Here is a 25,450-nt window from a genome sequence, read left to right as displayed (position 1 = left end):
CAAGGTTATTTTAGTTTACTAAAATTAAAACTTTGAAAAAGTTCCTGCTCATTGAAATCAGAAAAAAATATTCACCTATAAAATTATTGGAAAAACTTAACTCAAGGAAAAATTGAAATGTTGCCTCAAAAATAAACTGAAGTAAGTTTAAAGCAGTAAAATTATAATAATAAACAAAAACTAAAATAAAAATTAATGAATCTTATATAGCAACATTAAAAATAAAACAATATATTATAAAATGATAAAAGCATTTACCATAATTGCTCAAATTTTAACTCAAATTAACACAAAAACTAAAAATCTAAAAATAAAAGCTCATTTAAAGTATGAATAAACTAAATTAAACTAAGATCAAAACTATAATAACTCTGGTCTGACACAAGACTAAGATGACGGTGCGTTTTCGCTACTTTGCTGAAGGAGAACATGTATTTACGAAGTACCCTCTGAGCAGTTTGTCCTTTTAGGGCTACTGTAGAAACAACATGGAGAATTCCATGCAAGTGGACCCGCGGTATATGTAGATAGAAATAGCTCATTCTGAGGTAATAAAAACATAACGCTTCATTGTGTAAGGTCTTTATACACCTCTGAAGGCATAGTCTCATAAATTGCATTTCTGTCAATAGATCCTTCAAAAAATTTACACTGGACCTTTAAGTAAATTACTAAATATTGTACTATAGCAGTTCATTGTTATTTACTCTTATTGAGGACAAACTTTTTTCCAACATTTTTTCTTGGAACCTCAAGTGTTTTTCAAGCACACATCAAACATGTTCATTTAAATGTTCTGTGTGTCGCAGGTTCCATCCTGGCGCGAAATGTGTCCACGCGGTCCTGTCCCCCTCGCACCAGCCCCCCATCAGACCTGGAGGAAGATGAAGAAGGAACCAATGAACAAGGGTAAGTTGTACAGCATCCACACGCACAGATCGCACGCCTGTAGTACGTCCGTATCCAGGTCAAGTATTGCCCACACGTAAAGCCATCAATCACAGCTTTGTTTTTATTTACATGCCATTTGTGGGTGAGGTAATAACATATATCACGCTACAATAACCGGCCCTTTTCAAAAGATAAATTACCGGTGCTGTGCTCTGAAAGAGCTATTTGTATTTGTTCATGAAGGGCAGTGGCTTGCATTTGTCATGTACACGGATGCAATGACTGTGTATGTGGTGTTTTTGTTCGTTTTCATCAGGGAACGCAAGACAGGAGGACTGAAGATGAAAGGAAAGGAGGGAAAGAAGCCCAGACGACGACACACTGACGTAAGGCTGATGGGAAATACTGCAAAGTTTTGTAAAGGATTACTTTCGTTATGCAAAATGTAAACTCTTTTTAATATCATGAGCTGAAATGTGACCTGGACATGCTTTTCAAAGTTTTACGCCTTTAAATCTTTTTCTTACATTTGTTTTTTAATCAGTCTGAATTTCTTCATTTGTTTGAATAATTTAAAAACATTGTTACGTTTATTCCATGAGTGTGATTGTGTTTCTCAGAACTCACAGGTTGATGGGAAACGCTGCAGGAAAGCTTTTATGTCTTGCGTAACATCTAGTTTTACTGCACAAGCCAGACTTGTATGTGGTCTTCCCTCTGATGTCATATGTAGTGCTCAGGAGGTGACGCATCATCTGCCCCAGGATGTGGCTCTTGAAACATCAGACTGTGTCGGGGAGATCTTGAAATATTTAGAATGTTGTGTAAGTGACTTGAAGTGGTTTGTGGCTACTCTGACTGGTCTTGGATCTGTCGCCCCCTGTAGGACCCCAGGAAGGAATGCTTCACGCTTAAGTTTGACCTGAACATTGATATTGACACTGAGATTGTCCCGGCAGTAAAAAAGAAGACGCTACGGTGAGCGTTGTGCCTTTTTAATAATTATTTTGGGCGGGGGGCGATTTTTCTGTGAATGATCATAGCATTGGAAATGGTGGTAGCGTCAACATGTCAGGTAGAGATCTATGTATACATTTCTATGTTGTTAGCCAGTTAATTAACAAAATTAATTTTGTTTAGCGAATAAAATTTGTTTGTGTTTACATGACTTGTTCATTTTAGCAGTGCTAGCAAAAGTTCATGGTTAATTGGAACTTCATTGATTTTTAGAGAGGTGCTCGGACCAATTTTTGAACGTAAGGGGATCGAACCGTCCCGAGTTGATCTGTTCCTGGACCAGTCAAACACTCCACTCTCGCTCCATTTTGAGGCTTATCGTTTTGGAGGGCATTATCTCAAAGTGAAAGGTAAAAATCCTTTTTTGTTTTTCCTGATCCATCATGTTTCTGAACAACTTGAACTTCTCCTTTCTCATTTTAGCAAGACTTTCATCACCCCAACAGAAAATCTTGTTTTCTGTCACCGTTTCCTCTCGACCTTCTATCTAAAATCCTTTTACATCCAGTAAATTCATCACAATCTCAGAGTATTAGACTGCACTGTGTCCACACAGAGGTGTTGCCAATTCAATATCATTAGCGTAGTTACATTTCTAAAGAAGTCTTAGAAGAACACGCTGGTTCTTCTTTATCACCTCATTCAACAACTCTTTCATGACTAAATAACCTTTATGCTTGTCTTTACAAATCTTTGTCCCTTTATCTTTAATCTGATAACGCAACCACATGCAGACATAAGATCCACGCCCACTGGCTGCTTGCGTCATGTATAACCTGTGACGTGAGAATGGAGTGAGTTAGTGTTAAAATGACTGGGACATTAACATCTAGTCTGAGATGTGGCAGATTGTTTCTTCATGTGGAAGAGCTGTTCATTTCACTGTGGCTTTGAATCTCACTAACAAAGGATTTGAGCAAATGAAATTGAGTTTTCTTGCAAACAGGTTATTGTAAGTATTTGTTTTTATACGAGTATTTCCAGAATGTGTATGATCATTTATATTCATCCCCAAATAGAAAGGAGGTGCAGTTATTTTTTGCTAATAATAAGAAGCTTATTTTAGGGTCATTATTTTTTTTTTGTATTAAAATTGTTTTCAAAATGCAGTGTATTAACTGTATCGTACTTTTACTTTACATTATTTTATGTACTGCTTGTTGCCAATAAGACATTACAGTACAATTTTAATTGTAAATTAAAATATTATGTATTTGGAATTAAAATATTAACAAAAAAATTAAAGTAAAATGACTTTAATGGAAATATTTCTTTTTAAATAAAAAAATATACTGTTTTGATGTAAATCTATTGGGAATCTAATAAAAATAATTGAAATGTAAAAAAACTGCTAAAAGTAAAATGTCATATAGTATATGCGTTTTATTATTTAAAAAATGTAAGAATTTACAAGAAATTATAATAATTTTGGGGGCATGTACTCAATTTTGATAAAAAAGTAATGTAATAGGCTTTAGTTTTTATGCAAAATAAATTGTTCTATTGATTACTTTCATGATACTTGTGCTGTGTCATATTACCTACTGTAATATTCATTCATTATAAGGCGTCTTATAATATAGTTATCTTATAATTACATCTTTTATATCTAACTAATGTTTTCTGAATAGAAAAGGTTCACATATCTGACAGATATTTCATTATGGATCATTAAATTACTAATTGTGAGGTGTTCTTCATATCTGCTGTAAATGATGGTAAACTTTTAATAATGTATGACCACATATGTGTGTGTGTCCTACAGCTCGCCCTGGCGATGAGCTGAAAGTAGAGCAAAGCGTGAAGGATTTACGCTCTCTCAGTCTACCCAACATGAAGCCGTCAGTAGGGGGCAGTCTTTACATCCTCACACCAGCCAGTGAGACGGCAGAACATGGGTCCCTGCCGAGGCAAGACAGCGTGGACATACTGGTCAGTCATGTGTACACTTATTCAGGCTTTATAAGATGGTTTGTCTCCTAAATCTGGTTTTAGAATCTGTCTTTACTTCATTGATTTTTCCTCTTACAATGTTTTGCAAGATTTCTTGCACCCAAGAAATAAGCATTTAAATGTATTTTATTATATATGTTACATTTAATTATTATGTTAATTATTTTTTTGTTTATACTTTATTTAATTTATTATATCTTATTAAATTTATTTAATTAATTTCATTTTTATAATTTTAATGCATTGTTTTAATTGTAATTATTTAATTTAATCTTATTTATAATTTTTAATATAGTAATTATATTTTAGACATTTTTACATGTGATATGAGAGTGTTTGCTGTTTCTGGTTCTAAAATATTGTTCCGTTTCATCGTATCTGACCACTTTAGACTCACCTGGACTTTTGTAAAATATTCCTTATGAAAAACATTGTTAACCACTACATGTGATCTCATAACAGGAAGTTCACTGACTACAGGAAGTGATCAGTTAACCACCGGCTTGCTCCTACTATGAAAGGGCGCTCTTAACCTGACCGTGGTCTGGTCTTGTTGGGCCTGATGTGGTTTTTAATGTTTACTTTCTGTAGAAGTGCTCTGTGCGTCTTTCAACATGGTATAGTTGGATTTTCCCATCTGTGACACATGTGAGATGGGTAGACATGTCTCGGCTCAGTCCTGCTGTCGTCAGAGGATTGTGCGTGCTTGTACAAACATGGAGATGCTCTGTCTCAACACGGATGACTGTAGGGATGTGAGCTCATTCACTGTTATTTTGAGGTTTATATATCAAGAGTAGCTATAAAAACTATAGAATTGAATGTTTCGCCTCTTGCATCAGACTTATGCTGTATGGATGCCGGCTATGTAGCTGCTTGAGACAAGCCTGTGCGTGTTGGATGAGTATTGCTCAGGTCTTCTGTCCTTCTGTCGAACACAGATTTGTTGTTCCTTTTCCTCAGTAAAACTGGACTTTATCAAAAAAGCCCAGAGAATGTCGTATCTTAGTCTGCATGGGTTTGATTTAGCGTTTTTTTTTGTTAGAGGCTGTCCTAAAAAGGACACATTTTTTTGCTTAGGTTTATTTTAAAGAGTACATAACTAGGGATTTTTAAGGTCCTACTTTGGTTTATGGAGTGTCCAACAACAAGTTTATGTACGTAGAAGGTGTAAAAACACTATTATTTCATAATAAAAAGCAGTTATTCTTACCTTACTTATTGACTGACTCTCAAATGATTCATTCCGCGATTCATCCGTCTAATCCCCTCGTTTCCGCTAGCCTAGTCTGATGTGATTGGTCAGATGGTCTAGTCTGCTGTGATTGGTCCATACACGAATGAGGCTCACGGGCTACAGTGTTTGGGGGAGAAGAGTGAAGTTTTCACGGGCAGTCCTAGCAAAACGCAGGTGGGGACTATATGTAGTGACGTAAATCCACGGCGGTTCGCGACTCGGACTAGGGACGACTCTTTTGCGGGATTCAGTCGACTCCCTTTTTTCCAAGCCAATAACTTTGTTATTCATTCACCTTCGGATTTACAACTTGGCAGACTGCTTACTTTCAAACACGGCGACATTACACACTGCATGAAATGTCATTTTCATGATCTGACGTTATGTACTCTTTAAGAAATTCCTCAGAATATTAAAAATGGGTTATTCTAGTTAAATGTAGTTGTAATTAGGCCTTTTTGACACACCACACACCCTAATGCAACCACCTTGCATTAAAAGAGGAATTAATCACAATTGTATTACAGAAACGTCATTGTTGCTGTGTCTAATTTTACAGATCTTGTATTTGGTGCGGTTTTGAAGCACAAGCCCTGTTCATAAACATCATACAACGTTTAAATCACAGTATCAACAGGTACTTCTTTTAGTCAGGCATTTCTTATCATTCATGATGCAATTCCCGTTGTAGATATCCATTATATGCAAATAGCATTACACGTTCCAAACTTTCATCTAAAATGCTTTGTATGGTGAATGAGATGAGATGAAAAAGTATAAGCAACAAATAATAAAATAAGGCTTTTTCATTTTACTTCCCAGGCTCAATATAGTTATCGAATTATTTTTTATTTTTTTTACCATGCTAATGATTTAACTTGATTTCTTAACTTGCATTACATTTTTGCCATTTTTATACTTTGACCACAGTTTAATATGTTTATTAAGTTGTTTGTATTTTTGTTTGTACAGTTGGAATGTCTTTGTAGCGTGACAGTGTTATAATGTCAGGTTTTCAAAAATCGTGAGCACATTTTTAACCCCATAACATTGCTGAACCCATAACAGATATCATCTCAGCTATTGTTGAAAAGATATTTGGTTTCTTGTAAATGTTCTGTAGACCATATGTGTTGCTTTTCATAGCTATGAGCTTAGCTTTCATTATTCTGTTTGTTTCTATTGTGTATATACAGATACAGTATATACAGATATACCATTTCTATTTCTACTATTTTCAGTTTTTCTTTCTTTACTATTTAGGTATTATTTAGTATTTAGGTGTTTAGGTAAAATGATCATTTTGTTTTATTCTGTGAGCTACTAACAAAATCCCCAAATTTAAAATAAAAATATTGTTTCTATTTGCATTTATTTGCAGAAAATGAAAACTGGAGAGACAGTTCAAAATAACAGAAAAGATGCTCTGTATTTTTTCACACTTCAAATACTGCAAAAAAAACAAGTTCATATTTACTTTCAAGCAATAAAACTGTAATATTTGTACATGTATTTAGGAAATTATTTTTATGTGATTTTTATCACAGCTTTTATGCGTCTTGTCATGCTGTGAGTCTTTCACGTTGCTCTTGGATGATTTTGTCACTCCTGAGGTTTGATTTTGTAGAAATTAAACAGACACTGAATGGCCATAATACATCTAGAAATGCTGCTTAAATGAAAACTTGGAATGGTCTCTTATTTTTTTATGCCGCTGTATGTTTATATACTTTTACTGCTGGCATATATATTTACGTCTATTCCAACGTGACCGCGTAACCTTCTCGGCTTCTCTCTGAAGGAATCCTCAAGTCATCTTCTTTTGGAATTTTTATGAGAGCTGCTTGGTTTTGTCTGTGAGTGTGTTTGACCTGTATGTGGTAACACACCCACTGTGTCTTGCCCCCTCACCAAAGTCTGACCTTTAGAAAGGAACCCGTCACCCCTCGGATTATTGGTACGCCGCTGACACCGCGGCTCCTCTTTGAGGTTTGATTGGCCAGATACGCCCTGGTGACCTTTGAAGCACGAGCGTTTGATGTAGCTCTGTGACTTTTACTCCGTTAGCTGAAAGACAAGTGTCTCATGAGAGCATGTTTTCAGGTGAAAGTTGTGTTTTTGGTATTTTGATCTAGTACATATTTGCCAAATATAAAGTCCCCCTAGTGACCGTTTGTATAACTGCAGGCATGTGCAGGTTCTAAATGCAACATCAGTGCAATGGCAACAGTAGGTGTGAATTACTGTGGTTACTATGGTTACCATTGATGTCCAGTTTTCAGTTGGACTAGATGTTGCGTTGAAGACTGAAATTGCATTACTGCCATGAACCATGATTTGATATTCTCAAGTTGGTTGCAGGGGGTTTTACTGAAACTTCCCCTGTTTGAGACAATCAGATGCTAAAGGATTAATTTTGGCAACTCTAAGGAGAACGCTGTGATACAGACGGTCTCCGAGCTGATGTCATTCCATTAGATAACAAAATATCAAACCAAGTGCCGTCTGTAAAGAATGCAATAACCTTTCATACATCCAACTTCCCCTTTTCTAAGAATATTTTACAAATATTTTTAACTGGCTGATGTCAAGGTTATCTTTAGAAGATCATGAATGTATCAAGTTAACTTGTATCAAGTTTTAAATGAGTAATGTAGTTAGGTTTTTGGGGACTGGTCTTGTTTAACTGTCACGTTAGCATTGCAGTGTTATTTTCATGACTAGAAGAATCATTACATTGCATCTTTACTAAAGCTGTTGGTAGTGAATTACAATACTCAACTTTTTTGCAATATGTGAATATTTGTTTTACGCTGTTTAGGAAACATTGACCCGATCTCTCATTAATTAAGGAAATGTAGCCTTTGATTAAAAGCAACTCGTATCAAAGGTCTGAATTACGTGTGCTCAGAATCTGCAGGAATGAGACACTTCCTGTTTCTTTTTCAACTCGCTGATAACGCACCAAATTAAAATAGTATTAATATCACAGCTTTGTTTGCTGTCGGAGCAGATATAGTTTGTGCACGGTGCTTTCTACATTTAAGAAGCATTAAACTAATGCAATTTATACGGTGTTTAACTTTTGGCAGGTTTCTCTTGGTTTCACAATCTTCCATTTAAAACCAATGCAAACAGTAGTAATGACTTATTTACCCAAAGTTATCAAAGACCCCCCCAACTCCCCCCCCCCCCATGATTGATGTTCGTCTGAAGTTAACACGATTAACATGCAATTAGTTTCTGACCATTAACACTCTTTGTTCACAGACAACAGAACAAAATGTGAGTTTAGCAAAAAATGGCCCTTATCTTCACGGGAAACTGGCAGTGGGACGACTGTTAGTGATAAACCAAATGAGAATTAAGATTTCTTAATATACGCTGTGTTTTAAACTGTATAAAACACCTACCAAAGGTATAAAATATGAGCCTTTCTGTTGTATATGCAATGTAACAGAAATTATTTACTTAACTGTTAAAGGATGTTATGAACTTGATGTTGACTTTATAAAATAGAAACAAAATCACTAAGTTAGCTCTTTCTGGTCAAATTGTTTTTGTACAAACTTAATTGTGCATCAAAATAAATCTTGTTGTATTGGGATTTATCGTAGTATGACATTTTACCGACATAAGCAGTAAGAAACATGTGATTGGGGTTTTGGTACTTCCCGTTATTCACAGAAAAACCCAGCGATACAATATATTAGATCGACATATAACTAATACTTTCATTCTTCAAGGAGGATGTTGTATGGGAGGGGTCGGAATCTGCCGTGTGTGTGTGTGTCCTCTGGTGTAAAGAATGACTTGTGACTTGAATTTACTCCTCCCATCTCCTGCAAAGACTTTGAAAATACCTTCATCTGTCAGTGACTTGTGAAATTGGTAGTTTGTCTTTCATTGTTTCCTCTGGATGTAACTCGGTGAAGTGGGAGTTTAGTGTACATCTGTACACCCTAGTGCTTGACTCGGGTCAGATAAGAAGGGTGAAGGTCACATCATGGTACGTTTTGGACGTCTATCCTCATGGCACAGTTGGGACCTGCTCCACATGGTTCCTGAAAGTCTTCCTGATGCGTCGTCCCTACGACAAAGTCCTCCAACGAAGGGCAGGGTAAGACTGACGTTATTGACTGATATTATGGACCGGTTCTTTAGGGTTCATGACCTTGGTGATGGTGTTTGGGCGATAAACATGGGTTAGAAACTTGATGCACGCTTACTGTTACCACCTGATTCTTTAGGGTTCATGACCTTGGTGATAGTCAGTGTTTTTCTCGTCGTGTTTATGCCTCAGTGATCAGCCCATCAATTATTAAACTCTCAGATAGAATCACTTTCCAGCGAAAGAATCAGCGGTTCTCTCATTTAATGTGTGTTTTGAGGGGGAAGACACTACGTGTCCGCACGGAATGGAAGATGAATGTGCGTGTAACGGAAAGCAGCGTGACGCCACCTGAGTGCATGGGTTCCCCCTTTATGCTAGACAGACAGTCTTATCTGGTCAGGCGATAGAGTCGTGGTTTTGATCACTGCTTCAATGGCTCTTTGTTTGGCCCCCGGATTGACTAATCCAAGCCGGTCACTGTGGATGTTGTTAACCTTGAGAATGGTCCCGTGTTGACACCCAAGCAAGGCTGAAGAATGAAATGTGACCTGGTTAGAATTGTGTTTGTTTCTGGGTGGTTTTCTGAGGGTTTTCTGATGACTCGTCTCATCATTATTCACAGCTTGATCAAAGCCGTTCTTATCTAAATTATAACAGTGATTTAAAAGAGCGATACGCAACACAAATGATTTGCATTTGTTTGTCAAGTTTGTTGTTTTGTTAGGTTGACTTTGTTTTTTACTGATATATGCCACAGGTAAACATCTAGGATTGGAGAATGTTCTCATAAAAATGCCAAGCTCTTTTTTGTGGGGGGGTATAAGTTGTGAGTGTTTATTTATTTTGTGGTGTTTATGGCGGAACAGATAAGATGAAATGTTTGTTTATATTCTTCATTTTCTACTCCACTCACTTTAACTCTTTTTAGCGTAGATTTGAATATAATTATAGAACATTTATTGTTATTATATCTGAAGAGTTTGGTTCCAAAATGAGATAACTCAGTTTTTACATTTTTTCAAAAATCATGTTTTTTATTATGTTATCATGTTTTTATTGTGTTTTATTGTGTTAGTTCGCTGTATTTTTTGAGTTATTATGGCTTAAATCAAAACAAACCAACTGCTTTTTATTGATATTAATTGGAATGCTCAATAAAAAATAAATGTTTATTTAAAACAGAGTTATCTCATTTTGGATCCAAGCTCTTCATCTATTATCATTGGCATTATTATACTGAACACCCGGCCTTTAAGTTGACAATAATGAAGTTGTGTGATCTATCAGATAAAAATTCTCCCCACCCTTTATCTGAATGCTTGAAATGTGAGGTGAAACGAGGAGTATCCACTCGGTCATAGATAATTAACGTGTTTCTTCATGGTAAAAATATTGTTTACGCTCCAGATCAATAGTAGAGAATGCATACCAACCTTCAGAAAGTCTAGACTTGTTGTTGCACGTGCTTTTGTTCGGGTTTCCCCGCAGTTTCATATTCCAGCGGTCATTTCCCTGTAACGGTAAAGTAAAAGGGTTGCTGGGAAATCACTCCAGCCGAGACACAAGAATGCCATTCTACTGATACTGTCCTTATAAATAACAAAAAGTATTGATTAAACACTAAATGATTTCTGGAAGTGAACAAGTAAACACAAATAATATGTTACAGCAGTGTAGTGTTATTCATAAAAGAAAATGTGTTTTTCCAGTATAACCTGGTTTGAAAAAGATACCTCTTTTTTGGGGGGGGGGTTGTTGCCATTTACTCGCCCCCATACCTTCTAAGACGGCTTTTTTTTTTTTAGTGAAACAAACATAAATATGTGAAAGTGATTTTAAATGCCAGGCTCCAAAAAGTATAACGATTGTATTTTATACAACTGGTGAACAATTTTTATTCTTTCAAAGCTGAATCATCAATGAATATCAGTAAATATCAAAAGGTATCGTACAGTTTTTTAAGACTTTATCATTGTTCACTGAATTTTTGATAGTGGTGCACCGAAATGAAAATTCTGGGCTGAAACCGAAAATTCAGGATGCACTTGGCTGAAAACCGAAACTGAAAATGACTTTAAAAAACTTTTAAAAATAGTTTTTATATAATTGTATTAATTACACACAAACAATACAAAATATACAAATAAAACCACAAACATAAAAGTGAACATATTTTAAAACAATACTAAATATATTATTCTTCCTTCGTCATTGCAACACAATAAAATATAACTTTTTTTTACCAATCATCTAAACATTCTAGTTCTAGAATTATTATATGCATAACAGTAGTCAAGTTATAGTCAAACTCAGCAGCTCTTGCTCAGGGCTGGACCGGGAAGAAAAATCGGCCCTGGCATTCTTGGGGGGGGGGTGCATGCATACGTGTCTTTTGCATTTGCACTGCGTGCATTCGCATTTATAATACAGTACGTCCGTCTAAGCGGCCAACGCCTCCGTTACGGCCCCATACGTTAGCAGCCCCACCAGGAAAACGCCCGGTACGCCAGATGGCCAGTCCACCCCTGTTCTTGTTAATACAATAAGTTTATATATGGTGCACAATTATTTTCATGAAAACAGGCTTAAAATGAGTTTCAGTGATATCAGCACCTGCCGGATGACAGTCCAAATGAGCAGTAGTTACTGACAGATGGTTTAAAAATTTGGGCAAGATCTGTTTGGTCACAAGCATTCTTCCAAATATCTTTCTCTGTGTTCATCAGAACAAAGACGTTTATACAGATTTGAAACGACTCGAAACCCATTTTTGGGTCAAGCATCCCTTTAAGATGATCTAAAAAAATCATCTTAAAATAATTTGACTTTGCAATTACATTAATTCCTTTATATTTCGTCCAAAGTGACTCACAAATAAGAAAACATTGAACATTTTGCAGTGTTTTTTATTTCTTTTATTTCGATTGCTAGCTGAAGCTGTGAAAAATGAAAACATTAAAAATATTACTATATGCACAAAGTTACTTTAGTCCTTTATGGTCCACTGAAATGAAATTTAAACTTGTTTTCAGACAATCACTTGACATCTCTGAGGTTCCAGGATGTGTTTGATATCTCCTCCCTCTTCACATGTGACCGTCTGCGGCCACGCCTCTCTTTCCACACAATGAGACGGGATTCTCCAGTTGCCATGACGTTTGGCCCGTCCCATTCAGTAATGCAGGCAGGGAGGCTCAGTTGGTCACTTTTACCTCACGTCACAGGACCTACCGGTCAGCCACCTTGCTTCTCATGAAAGAAATCAAGAAGATCTTTATTTACATTCGTGAATTTCACTCGGTTGTTCTTCAAACTTGTTGGACACCCGTGTGAGAGGTCAGCGGTACTTCTGGTGCGTGTGCGAGCATTGGGTAGAAGAGGGTTTGAGGGATCGTAGCAGCTGGCTCTGGCATGGGTCAGGCTCTGTGAATCCAGCCGAAAGATTACCATGGTCTTCCACCCATTTGACATGTCGCTTGCTTCCAAGGTGAGTAAAGCAGACGCATTGGGAACCCGGTTCCGCTTCATAAAGTCGTTTAATTGCTCCGCCGTCTTTAAACTCCGAGCACAGCTGATCCCAGAGTGGATATGGGAAATTGCATTTCTAGATATTTTTTACAATGTTGCACCTTTTAATTTAAGAAAGGTGGCATGTTTCATTCATTATTTGACTTTTTTATCAATATGTGCCCTGGGAATCGAACCCACAACCTTTGCTCTACCAGCTGAACAACAGGAACATTATTTGTTTTGCTTGTGCTTTATAAAGTTTGTGTTTGCGTCTGACGTTCATAAATCTCATTTGTTGCATTAGGTTTAAATTAAAAAGTGAGATTTGTCATGAACCGTTGACCACCAATCCGTGTAAATTATAGATGTGAGGCTTTGACAGAAGGATTTCTTTTGATGTGGCATTCGTTGGGTCTATCGGTTCTTCATCTCATTCAAGCTTACAGTACTTCTTTTGATAAATGCGTTCCGAAATCAAGCATATAAATTGGCGGTGTGCTTTAATGAAGTTTTTTTTTGAAGTACTATCTTGTGATCAGTACGTCGTCCAAGTTTGTCTAGAAGAAGGGTCGTCCGCTGGGCCGCCGTTGGTGATCCGTTGGTGATCCGTTGCATACGTCCGCCGTCTGTCCTCCCCAGAAAGAGATTTCCTGACATCTGCGTCCTCATCCTTTCACCCCAGAATCCGCAGAAAGCCCCTCATCAAAGCTCGCCGTCTGCCTGCTGCTTTGCCCCAATGCTAAATATAGCGGGGAGCAAACTGACCAATCCAGCATTCTTTTATTTCCTACGTTACTGAGACATTCTTGATTTCAGTGCCAAACAGCACAAGAATTCAATATAACGTTAATAGGTTTATAAATAGCAAGCACGTGTCTTTAGGGGTCGTACTGCACATGGTAACAGAAACAAACAGATAAAAATGCACAACGCACATTAACATTAGAAAAGATGTCTTGCAAAATTCAATACAGCTGTTTTCGCCCCGAGAATCCGTTTCCCCAGTGTTTGTTTAGGGAATTCCATTGTTTTGTTTTCAGTCCTTTCCTGTTTTTTTGCGCATTCCCCAAAATGTCGTAGTCCTCTGTGGAATTTTCAGGAGTTGTTAGTGTGTAGTGGAATTCACTGTGCTCTCAAGAGGGGTCAGCGGCCCGTGTGTCGGAGAGATTACTGCTTCCTTGGATACTAAAGTGCTTGTTTGTTTGTTTGTTTAACTGGCTGGATCTTGTAAGACGGAGTGTGTCTGAAGATTCTCTGGCAGAACAATGGCAGTCTTGATCTCTGAGCAGGTTTGCTGGCTGCAGACTTTCAGTATGATGTCATGAGGAAATTACTGTTTTGAGAATCCGAATGAATCATAATCTATTGTTATTTCTGATGATGTCATGAGCTAACTGAAGACATGAATCTTTTTATGATTGCATGCAGGGTTAAGCGATTTACTGGTTAAAAGGATAAACTGCTCATTTTTTATTTATTGTGAATACACATTTGATTTTCCCACAAATTTGTTTTCTTGTTGTTGTTGTTGAACTTATTTCAATTTACATGACAATTTCATGTAACTTTTCATATGTATAAGCTTTGGCAATTGTTTTGTCAGAACAACCCTTTATTATTAATCAAATTACTTTTTGAAATTGATTTATGTTTGTAAATTGTTTATAATAATAATAGTATAAGTAGTAGAATAATAATAATAATAGTAGAATTTTATTATTACTATATTATTTAATTATAGTATACTATATTGTATATTGTATTCTTTTGCATTAAATTGTTGAAATTAAAATGAATTATAAATACATATTTCTGATATATATATTTGTAATTAATTTATGTATTTCATAATAATAATAATAATATAAATAACAATAATACTTTTTTTAATTCCGTTTTCTTTAAATTGTTAAAATTAAAAATAATTAGAAATACATATTCGTGATATTTATATTTTTAATTTATTTATAGTATATTATTATTATAATAATTATTATTATTATTATTATTTCTATAATTTTTATAATCCAGAAAGAAAAAAAGCATGAAATATGGAAACTTTCAATGCTGTTTAAGAAGCATCCCAGAATACACCTCATGAAGGTACTGAAGTCAAAATATAGTCTATTGCTTGGATGTATCGAGTTTTGCGGATGAGGTTTAATCTGTTTAGATCAATGCTTTGCTGCTATGTTTAGCTTCTTGTTTGCCTCCCCCCGCCTCTCTCTCGCTTTCATATCTCTGCTGTCTCTCTCTATCGATCTGTTTATTCATCTCAGTTCACCTCTTTCACACTCACTCTTTCAGTCTTTACTGTAGTGTGCCATTACTGATAACACATCTCTTATCTGTCCTTCACAAAGACTTGTTGGTATCTTGTTATCTCTCAGCAATTCTAAACGTAGTGGTTCAACAAAATTCCCACCTTTGTCTTACAATGATCTCTCTCTCTCTCGTGCACACAGGGTCAAGCCCGTCGGCGGAAAAACATGACCGAGTTTCTGGGTGATGCAAGCATACCGTCCCCAGGAACATTGGCCATGCTGGGCGGGTCGCTGCCGAGCGTCGCTCCTGGAGTGCCACTGTCCGGGGTAGGTGCTGGACCAGACAACTGGAAGAACCGCGCCACCAGTCGGATCAGTGTGTTCTTTGGTGCCGGATCTGGAAAGGTAACCCCCTCCCCACACACACACACACACACACACACACACACACATTAATTGCGAACTATCCCTTTATGTGCCTCAAAACCCTTCCACATGCATGGAGCAACCTAATCCACATTTCCTTGTAAAAATGTAAAACTGTGGTTTGTTCTAAAGTAAACAATGCATTCCCAAAATAATAAGTGCTAATTTTCACTCGGCTGTCATTTCGCACGTCCCCTCTTTTCACCATTAGCATGAAATCCCTCTGAAGGGAGACAGGGTCTGTCCTTACATCCCATTGGGACTCTTCAGTGACAAAGGGGTGGGTTAACCAGGGCCAAACAGTCATCTCCAGAACCCACTACAGTCCATCTGTGTCTGCTGCCTATTGTCCAAAAGCACTCAATTCAAAAGACTCGTTGTCATAAGTACGCCAGCCAGCCCACCACAGGACAATAGCACACGGGCCATCCCAGAAGAGCGTTGACATGAATAGATGGGCTTTCATTAAAGAGCTTGGGGTGTTTAGGGAAAGAGCTGTTTGTAAGGTGTCATAAAGCCCGTCGGGGGTGTTTTGATGGAACGAACAGAAAGCCGCCAGGGATGTGTGTAGTTGGTGGTCTACTTATGTAAATTGTGGTTTGTTTTAGGATTTTATGATGTTTTTATGTACGTTTTGGTGATTTGAAGGCTGTAAAAAGTGAACGTCTACTGAAAAAAAATCCATAAAAAACTTTTACCTCGGGTGCCAAAAAATAAATTTTGTAAGGTAAAATGACCTGTATTTCATGTTATTTTACACCCAACTTGTAAATTTGCAGTCTACATCTGTAATATGACCATATTCTAAAATATTATACGAAAACATTTTATAAAATGATCAATGTGCTGTCACAGTATCATATTTTTACTACACAATTATCATATCAATAAATATTAATGTGCAATAAATGAATTCTTTTGGCTATCAGACAAATTTGTCTTCGATTTGGTTCATTTTTGTGTTTTATCTTTTTTGGCCAATGAATCATTCTCAAAATACAAGTTTAGAGAGAGAGAGGGAGAAAGTTTGTAACCACTTTTGGGTGCAAAACCTCCCCCTTATATATTAACCGTCAACCAATATACTACTGTTGGATTATTTATTGTATATTTATAGTATACTGTATTTAATATAAAAATATGATATTTCATATCATTCTTTTGAAGAATCAGCGTACTTTGAGGTTGCCATCTGATATGACATTCTTAAGGGAATGTGGAGAAAACTAATGTAGATCATGGAATGGTGGAATATCTTTTTTACATCATGCGTGTCTTTGTGTATGTATTAGGAGGTGGACCGCATGGAGCTGCTTCATACTAAGTTGCAGGCGTACACAAAGTTTGGTCTACCCAAGAGTCAGCTAGCCTTCCACAAGGACTCCTGGGAGGAGGGAGAGAAGCCAGATCTGACGCTGGAGGACAGCTGGAGACAACTGCTGGAGAACACAGAGGTACACACACACGCTGGGATTGATCTGTAAATAATTGATTGATTTATTGATGAATTTGATTGATCAATGTTGTTTTCCCAGTGCATCTCAGAACAAAACATGTCTGTTTTACAGAATCACATTTATAATGTATAATACTGCTTTTTCAATAAGCGTGACCTTTTTTTGTGTGTTCAGAGTTTAGGGCAACGTCAGTTTCAACAGCAAGAGGCAATATGGGAACTGATCCAAACAGAGGCTACGTACATCAAGAAACTCAGGGTCATTACGGATGTAAGCACTTCGGTTTCTTTTTTATTTTGGTTAATCAACAGTAAAACAACAGCAAAGAATGCGAGACATTAAAATAAAAACGTCATACAAATCATTATGGATTACGTGGGTAACAATATTTATTTGAAAAGTTCATGCACAATAAAAAATCACGATTTATTAAAATCAATCAAACCGGAATTATTCGTTTTTGCGAATGAACTTCTCATTTGGACACGTAATGTTATAGTCCTAATATGACATAATATTAATGCAAAATAAAACAAAAAAAACCTTTAATAATATCATGCACTATGACTACGTCTATCAGTTCTTAGGTTTTGTGATTGTGCTAGTATGATGCAGATAACTTCAAATAAAATGTGACTCTGTTTTATTGTGCAAGTTGCTTATTTCCACCTATGAAATAACTTTTCAGCTTATGTAATCATGGCCTTGTGGGCGGAGACAAAAATGACCAATAACTGCCCACTTTTTACAATCTAGTCAAGTCATCTGGATACAATTTGTAACGATAGTTTCCAACCCCTTTCCAGGTCAGTGTGGTCCTCTAGTGGAGTTCAATTATGATTTATTGTGATTCTCTTCTCCAGCGATTCCAATGCGTCCTGCTGAATCTACAGGACAACAGTTTGCTGGGCGAGGTGGAGCCCGCACGCCTCTTTAGCAACATCTACGATATTGTACGTCTGCACAGTGCGCTGTGGGTCCAGGTTGTGTTTCCGGCGCTGGAGAAGGCGCGGCGCACACAGAGCCTGATCGACCCTACCGACCTCGAGCGGGGATTCTGTGAGGCGAGTAATGAGCTACGAGTAAAATGTATCCATTAGTGACGTGTTAACTAGATTCATTTGCCTTTTCAGGTATTGTAACTAAGAGGCTTGTGTGTGTATATAGTTTACATCCAGATTCCAGCCATATATCCGGTACTGTATGGAGGAAGAGAGCTGTATGGAATACAATAGCATGCTTTTGAGAGAGAACGAGCTCTTTAAAATCTACATCACGGTGAGGATTCACATCCAATTTAGTGAATGAAAGATTTTAAAGTTTTTACTTAAACGTATCATGCATTTTTATAAAGAGACATCAGTATATATGTTTCAAAGTATTTAAGATCAAATCTTTTATTTTTATGAAGTGGGCTGAAACAGATAAGCAGTGCAATCGTCTGAAGCTGGCGGACATGCTTGCCAAACCTCACCAGAGACTGACCAAGTACCCTCTGCTCCTAAAAACCATTCTGAAGAAAACCGACGAGCAAACTATCAAAGACGCCCTCAACCGTATGGTACGGCTCTGACGCCTCAGAATATTCAGTTTCCTCAATACGACATCTGCTTGATGTTTCAATCTGCTGTGCTTGTCTGACTGTTGTCATGCATCTTTAGGTGTCGTGTGTGGAGAGCTTCATCAACGGTGTGGACTCACAGATGCGTCAGCGACAGGAGCAACAGAAACTGGCGGCCATTTCGGCTCGGGTGGAGGCTTACGAAGCTGTGGAGGGAGCCAGTGAGGAGGTCGAGAGGGTGAGAACTGCATTAACAATCCCTTTTACCCTGTTGTTAATATGGGGCTGTCAGTCACAATATGTATTGAAATATTTCTTCTTTTAATAAAAAGAATAAAATAGTTATAAAATGAATAAATAATACTATCAGGCATATTCAGCTTTTATTTTATTTGGTGTTTTTCTTATTTGGTCCATGAATCACACTCAGAATACAAGTAGGGAGGCGCAGAGGGAGATTTTGGTTTTATACTGCTTATACATAATAAAAGACACCAATTTCCACTGCAATTGTAACTGTAATTTTCAAGCAGGTCACACATGAAAAATACTGTAGTATACTATAGTATTACTATTTACTATAGTAAACTCTACTAAGATGCTTAGATACTACAATGTTTATAGTATATTTACTTGAATATTCACTATAGTAAATATTAAAGTATACTACGGTATTTACTACAGTTTGTTGTAAATTGCTTTTGTAAACTATACATTATACTCTCAAAGTTTTCTTTAAAAAAAATCTCAGGTTTGTTTTTATTCTTTTATTGTGTATTCAATTTTTACCGCATACTATGGAAAGAGTGTACAAAGCAATTCACTATATACCATACTCGGTTTGGTTATGTACGTAACAAAAACAAGAAATTTGGCGAAGTTTATCTATTCACTTTTTTAATACTATAGAACACAACAGTATACTATAGTAAAATTATTACTATAACATACTACTATTCACTACATCTTACTATAGTAACTACTAAAGTATACTTTAGTATTTTTTCATGTGCGCTCCAATAGAAAATATAGATGACATATTAAATACATGTTATACACATTGGATGAACTGGTGTTTTATAATGTCAGACATTTTCTAATGGCAGACGTGTTGATTAGCATCGTAACTCTTTCATTTCTTCTCTTACTTTCCATCTTCAGGCTTTGAAGGAGTTTAATCGCTTTGACCTGACGGCGCCCATGATCGGCACGTCACCAGAAGAGACCAGACAACTGCACCTGGAGGGGGCGCTCCGCATGAAAGATGGAAAAGACAGCAGGGTTAGTTTGTTCACACCTCCCTCTCTTTCACATGGAGTCTAAACATGAACTCATTCAAATGACTGAGTTGATTTCCGTAGAATACTGTTTGTATGTAATTGTGGCGGATTGTTGTAGTTCTGTCACATGCAAACGATCTCATTGTTATCTCTTCCGACGGTAGATGGACGTTAACTGTTTCCTGTTTACGGATTTGCTGTTGATCACGAAACCATCAAAGCGCTTGGACAAGGTGAAGGTGATCCGGCAGCCCCTCCTTCTGCGTCACATCGTGTGTAAAGAGCTTAAAGACACAGGTGCGCATTTTACAGCAACACACCGAACCCATTTTATAACCACTTCATATTTACTGTAGAACAACACTGCACAATTTTATATTTATATTATTTATGAATTCAATTAACAAAAAAGTACATGATCCTTAAGCTTCAGCTGTAACTTTAGTTCAACTTTCTATCGCCATCTCATCAACATTGACTTGACATAGGTTGCTTTACGTGGATTATGTCAATGACGTAAGCCTCACAAAGTTCTCATTTCCTTTTTTGTCCCGCCATAGGCTCATTTGTGCTCATCTACCTCAATGAGTTCAAGACCGCTGTGGCTGCCTACTCATTTCAGGCAAACAGCGCCACCCAGGGGCGAAGCTGGATTGACGCGATCTGCAAAGTCCAGGTAAAAACATTTTTGAAAGCATAACGTTTTAAAGAACGCACTTGGCCTTTTAAGAGAAAAGTAAGCTAATGTAACATAATTTGCCTGTTTTAGAAACAACTGCAGCGTTTGCGCTCCGAGGAAGAGAAGCGTCAGAAAGCATGTCTGAAGAAGAGGCTTCTGGAAGATCAGGAGGATGAAGAGAGCTGTAACTCTGCGGCCAGCTCGCCACACCTCAGACACAAAGATGCCAACAACAGGTAGATTTACTGTAACAGCTTGTGTTTAAAAACACGAAATATTACATCATTACAGGGTTATTTAGAACTCAAATCTTTGTCTCTCCGTCTCAGCCAATCAGATGGCTCCACGGAAACCCTGTCGGTGATGGACATGGATGAATCTGGATCTTCTCTTGAACTCGTGCTACAGTCTGACCCGGGTGGGCATCCAGAATCTGATGCCAGTCTCTCCTCCCTCCCCGGGCAACAACAGCCACAGGGAGCTGGCGACTTTGAGCCTCATTCAGACCTGGACCCACAACGCCGTTCAATGTCCATGGACAGCGCCTATGGCACCCTCTCACCAGAATCAACGGTGGAAACGCAGAGCCGATTGGCCACAACTGCGGAAGATGACTCGGAGGAAGACAAGGTGGAGACGAAGGCAGAAGACGAGGAGCAGGAGAATGTGGGTGAGGAAGATAAAAGCTCGCTCGGTTCTCAGAACTCAGTGGCACATTCTTTAAAACCCAGACGCCGGCCGCCCGTACAGTGCCGCTTGCCGTTTCTGGAGAGACTCGCTGTCAAATCCATCTCGGAGGACAACCTTCTGTCCACGGTTCACCATGTTAACAGTAACAATGGCGTTGCCAGGGCAGCTACGGAGCGCACAGGATGTCGGCACACGTGGGAGAAGAGGGTGAAATGTTTTGAGGGCGTGTCGCTGAGCAGGAGCCTGACGGAGCTCAATGCCGCCGGATCGGATGAATCTTTACCGACGGATGGGGAGAGTGATGAAAGCGACAAACTCACGTGCAGTTTACCCACAGCCATGCTTTTGGACACGGTTAGAAAAGCCAGAATGGCACAAGAGGATGGTGGTATTCACTACAGTGCGTCGGATGGGGAGCTGTCGCCCCCTAGTGGCTTGGAAGGAGTGGGACAAGGAGGAGGACCCCAGCAACACAAAAAACTGACACTGACCCAGCTGTACAGGATACGAACCACACTGGTGCTCAATTCAACACTGACGGCTTCGTAAGTATTGTTTGTCCTAAGCAATTGTGTTTTTTCAGAAGACCCAAATGTATGCCCTAGACACTTTTCATTGATCAAATGAACATCAATCATGCTATTCTAGATCATTTTGTGGGAATGCTTCAGAGTTTTAGGGTCACTTTTTATTTCTTTTTCCTCATTTTAGAATAATATTATCGAATAACATAAATAAAAACATATAACATTTTTATTTTGGCATAATTATAAATCATTTTTCTATTATTATATTATTATTTTGTAGTTTTATTAGTGTTGAAAAATGGCTTTAATTCTATGTTATGTTAATTTTAGGAATTTTGTTGTGTTTTTGGCATTTTATTCTTAATTTTTTTATATTGATAAATTTTATTAAATTTTTTAGATTTACTTTTTTTTGTTTGATGTAAAAAAATTAGTGCCACAAAGGCAAGAGCGAGTTTGTAACCATTGTGGCTTTTGAGGCAAAACCTTTAACAGGTGCTCAGTTATTTACGAGATTATCATATGTGTAGAAATACCAAGGTATCGGTAATTATGGTTTTATATGACGGTTATTGTTAATACTGACATATTATGACACCCCTAATTCCAAATAACATAAATGTTTTAATAGGCTCTTTTTGGCTGTTTTTTCTTCATTATACGGTCCAAGTTTCCATATTACTAGCATTTAATTTTTATTTATTATTTTTATTATTATTTTAAATTGTTTCATGATTTAATCAAACGAATGAATATAACTCTAACATTTATATTTATGACTAAATGTTTTTAATTGATGGTGTTCTTTTCCTTTAACATTTCTTTCTCGTGATTTTTTTGTTTTTGTCATTTTTTTCTTCTCCCAGAGAAGTGTAGCATCTTTCTGGCTCGACCCGAGTTCCAGGGAAACCTTGTGGGACTAAATCCTGCAGGACACAAATGCACTCTAACCAATGAGCTCCCTGACTGCCCTCTTCGTCCCATCGTCCGGTCGGATGGATTCCTCAGTGTGACGCTTTCCCTAAAAACCTCTGTGTAGCTTTACTGTCCTTTCATCGACAGGAGGGCCGGATCACAGACTCATTAACTCCTTGCACTTTGTATTACACAACTAACTTCAAAAAAGGTCAAAGCTTTCAGTGGAACTCTTGGGAACAAATGAAAAAAGGTGGCGTGTGGCCAGATCCTTTACAGTGGGACATTTGAGGTAAAGATGGGTGATGTTGGCAGATGTGAATCCGCTGAATATGAGGAAATGCCACATGTTGAATTCCTGAAAAATTCTGTCTGCACTACTGTGTGTGTGTGTGTGTGGTGTGTGTGTGTGTGTGCGTGCTTGCGTGCGCGTGTGTGTGTGTGAGAGAGAGAAAGAGTGTGTATCTCAGGTGCGTGTGTGTGCGTGCGTGTGTGCGTGTGTGTGTGTGCGTGTGTGTGTGTGCTGTGTGTGTGTGTGGTGTTGTATCTCAGGTGTGTGTGTGTGTGTGCGTGCGCGTGCGTGTGTGTGTGTGAGGAGAAAGAGTGTGTATCTCAGGTGCGTGTGTGTGTGTGTGTGTGTGTGTGTGTGTGTGTGTGTGTGTGTGCGGTGGCGTGCGTGCGTGCGTTGCGTGCGTGTTGCGTGCGTGCGTGCGTGCGTTGCGTGTGTGTGTGTGTGTGTGTGTGTGAGTGAGTGAGTGAGTGAGTGAGAGAAAGAGTGTGTATCTCAGGTGTGTGTGTGTGTGTGTGTAGCCACATGTGCATACATGTATAACTGAGCGAATGATCGATATTGACCTGAACCAAAATAATCACTGTCATTACTTTCAGATATCTTGAGTAGCAACTAAAGCACGTTACAAATATACTTTTGGACCAGTGTTATGTTCACATCGCTTTCTTGCTTACACGATCACAATCCTTGGTTTTGCGAAGCGTTATATTTAGGTTATAGATGAATTGACTCCCTTTATGTGTTGTGTGGGTCAAATTTAAATAACTGTTTTGTCAGATGAAACTGTTTGGATCTGAGATCAGTTTAGGAATCCTGATATCTTCAATATCAGCAGCGGTTGTATGCATGAAGAAAGCAAATTCCTCTGCCGTGGAAGCTGTGGAAGTGCTGATCGTCAGTTCAGTATATTGTGTTATACGTTTTTGTTTCAGCACTTACAAGAGCTCACACACTGATTATTGCAAGGGGTTTGTAAGTGAAAGCTTCGGTTCGTTTTTAAAAATTAACATATGATCTCTTTTTCTGTAAGCATTTGATCTCACCGATGCTGCTGTTACCCCAAAAGCTGAAATTGTCTGGTGCTTCACTAAACCAAGTCCTTTCCTCTGAGAGAGAAAAATCTGCCCAAAGTAAATATGGTGTATTATATGTTTACTTAATAGGCTTCTTGTGTTTGTTATATTTATTAAGCTTGCATTGTTTTATATATAAATATGGTCTATAATAGTAAAATTTCAGTTCACTGTATTTTTGTTTTGTTGTCTTACTTTGTCAATTGTTATGTGTCAAATTAATTTTGAAATCCGCTAAGAACCAAAATAACATTGTTTTCCCGTGAGAGGGAGTGTTCCTTAAATGTCTTTCGAAATAAAAGACATCTTTCCGAATGTGAAAGGTATGTTTCGTTTTCTGTGCGCATCAGCGCAGTCCACAAAAATCAAATCAAAAGTTGAAGTCATTCCAGTTCACCACCACTAGAGGGAAGCAATGAGTCAATTTCAATTCGATTCACGTATTTGGTGCGGTTTTCACAGTTTACACTTTTGCAAAGCAGCTTTACACAAGGACACGATGTAAAAAAACACAAACAAAGTCAAAAATAGCAGAAATTAAGTATCAGTTTATAGTCAGTTTATATTAGTGAATTACAGCACAGTCAAAAGTTAAAGGGACAGTTCGCCCAAAAATAAACATTCTGTCATCTCACCCTCGTTGTTCCAAATCTGTTTAAATTTCTTTGTTTTGATGAACACAGAGAAAGATATTTAGAAGAACGCTTGTAACCAAACGGCCACATTGACTACCATAGGAGGAAAACTAAATCATTTTTATCTGCTATGGTCAGAGGCGGATTAACCATATGGGCAATTGGGCGAGTGCCCAGGGGCACCAAGACTTTAGGGGCACCAAATAAACCCGCGATACAAAATATTTTTTCATAAATGTACATAAGCACTTGATTTTTAAGACTTATAAATCACGCATCTGCGCTGAATAGGCGTGGCACCATGTGCGGGAATACCCCCACTTTCAGATAAAAATGGTTCTGTCCTCCGCACTTTTTCGACACACCTCCGCCAACATTCCCGCCCATGTTATCTGGTTAGTTACATAGATTTGAGTGAATTAACATTCAGCCAATCACAAGTGACTGTTATGAGGCGAGTCGTCTTTCGTGTACACTTTAATCTTCAAACAGATGGAAGCGGGAACGATGCACAGCGCATTGTTGTAGCGGCGACTAAAAATGCGGGGATTAGCACTGATTAATAAAGGTATATATACATGGCATGCGTATATATACATGGCCGATAATGTATGCTAATAGTACGTGGAGGTAATGCCACTATTTAAGGTCCAAACCTGGGTTTTAAAGTGAAAGTGAAGAACGGTGTCATCACTATAGCAATCAATTCATATGTGTCCTTTTTAGTGGAGTACACTTTTATCGCAGTACTTATGTGATGGTTTAGTAAGAAGAATATACACATACTGTGCTTAAAAAGAGCGTTTGAATAGCTGTATAGCAGTTAAAATAGTAACAATAACGTTTCATGTTATTTTTATGAATAACCTTGCTATACATTGTAATATGGTGAATGCCACTTTGGTGAATTGAAGTCCCAATGTACATCT

General features: G+C 37.7%; 1 protein-coding gene across 5 annotated transcripts in view; it reads left to right on the top strand.

Moving 5' to 3' along the window:
* The window catches only part of plekhg5b (pleckstrin homology domain containing, family G (with RhoGef domain) member 5b), a 53,509-nt gene extending 30,961 nt beyond the window's left edge, over positions 1-22,548 (top strand). For all 5 annotated transcript variants that reach the window (XM_057319099.1, XM_057319098.1, XM_057319102.1 and 2 more), the window contains 18 exons: positions 810-909; positions 1,208-1,277; positions 1,778-1,869; positions 2,122-2,258; positions 3,674-3,840; positions 15,188-15,391; positions 16,705-16,866; positions 17,044-17,139; positions 17,733-17,933; positions 18,037-18,147; positions 18,281-18,430; positions 18,531-18,668; positions 19,592-19,711; positions 19,875-20,007; positions 20,271-20,386; positions 20,480-20,625; positions 20,719-21,624; positions 22,473-22,548. In XM_057319099.1, the coding sequence (XP_057175082.1) occupies positions 810-909; positions 1,208-1,277; positions 1,778-1,869; positions 2,122-2,258; positions 3,674-3,840; positions 15,188-15,391; positions 16,705-16,866; positions 17,044-17,139; positions 17,733-17,933; positions 18,037-18,147; positions 18,281-18,430; positions 18,531-18,668; positions 19,592-19,711; positions 19,875-20,007; positions 20,271-20,386; positions 20,480-20,625; positions 20,719-21,624; positions 22,473-22,482 (3,059 nt within the window). In that variant the 3' untranslated portion in view covers positions 22,483-22,548. The remainder of the gene's footprint in view (positions 1-809; positions 910-1,207; positions 1,278-1,777; positions 1,870-2,121; positions 2,259-3,673; positions 3,841-15,187; positions 15,392-16,704; positions 16,867-17,043; positions 17,140-17,732; positions 17,934-18,036; positions 18,148-18,280; positions 18,431-18,530; positions 18,669-19,591; positions 19,712-19,874; positions 20,008-20,270; positions 20,387-20,479; positions 20,626-20,718; positions 21,625-22,472) is intronic.
* Positions 22,549-25,450: the final 2,902 nt, after the last annotated feature.

The sequence above is a fragment of the Triplophysa rosa genome, linkage group LG21 (genome assembly GCF_024868665.1).
Source record: "Triplophysa rosa linkage group LG21, Trosa_1v2, whole genome shotgun sequence".
Classification (NCBI taxonomy): domain Eukaryota; kingdom Metazoa; phylum Chordata; class Actinopteri; order Cypriniformes; family Nemacheilidae; genus Triplophysa; species Triplophysa rosa.
This window is presented reverse-complemented; position numbering and strand designations above follow the sequence as displayed.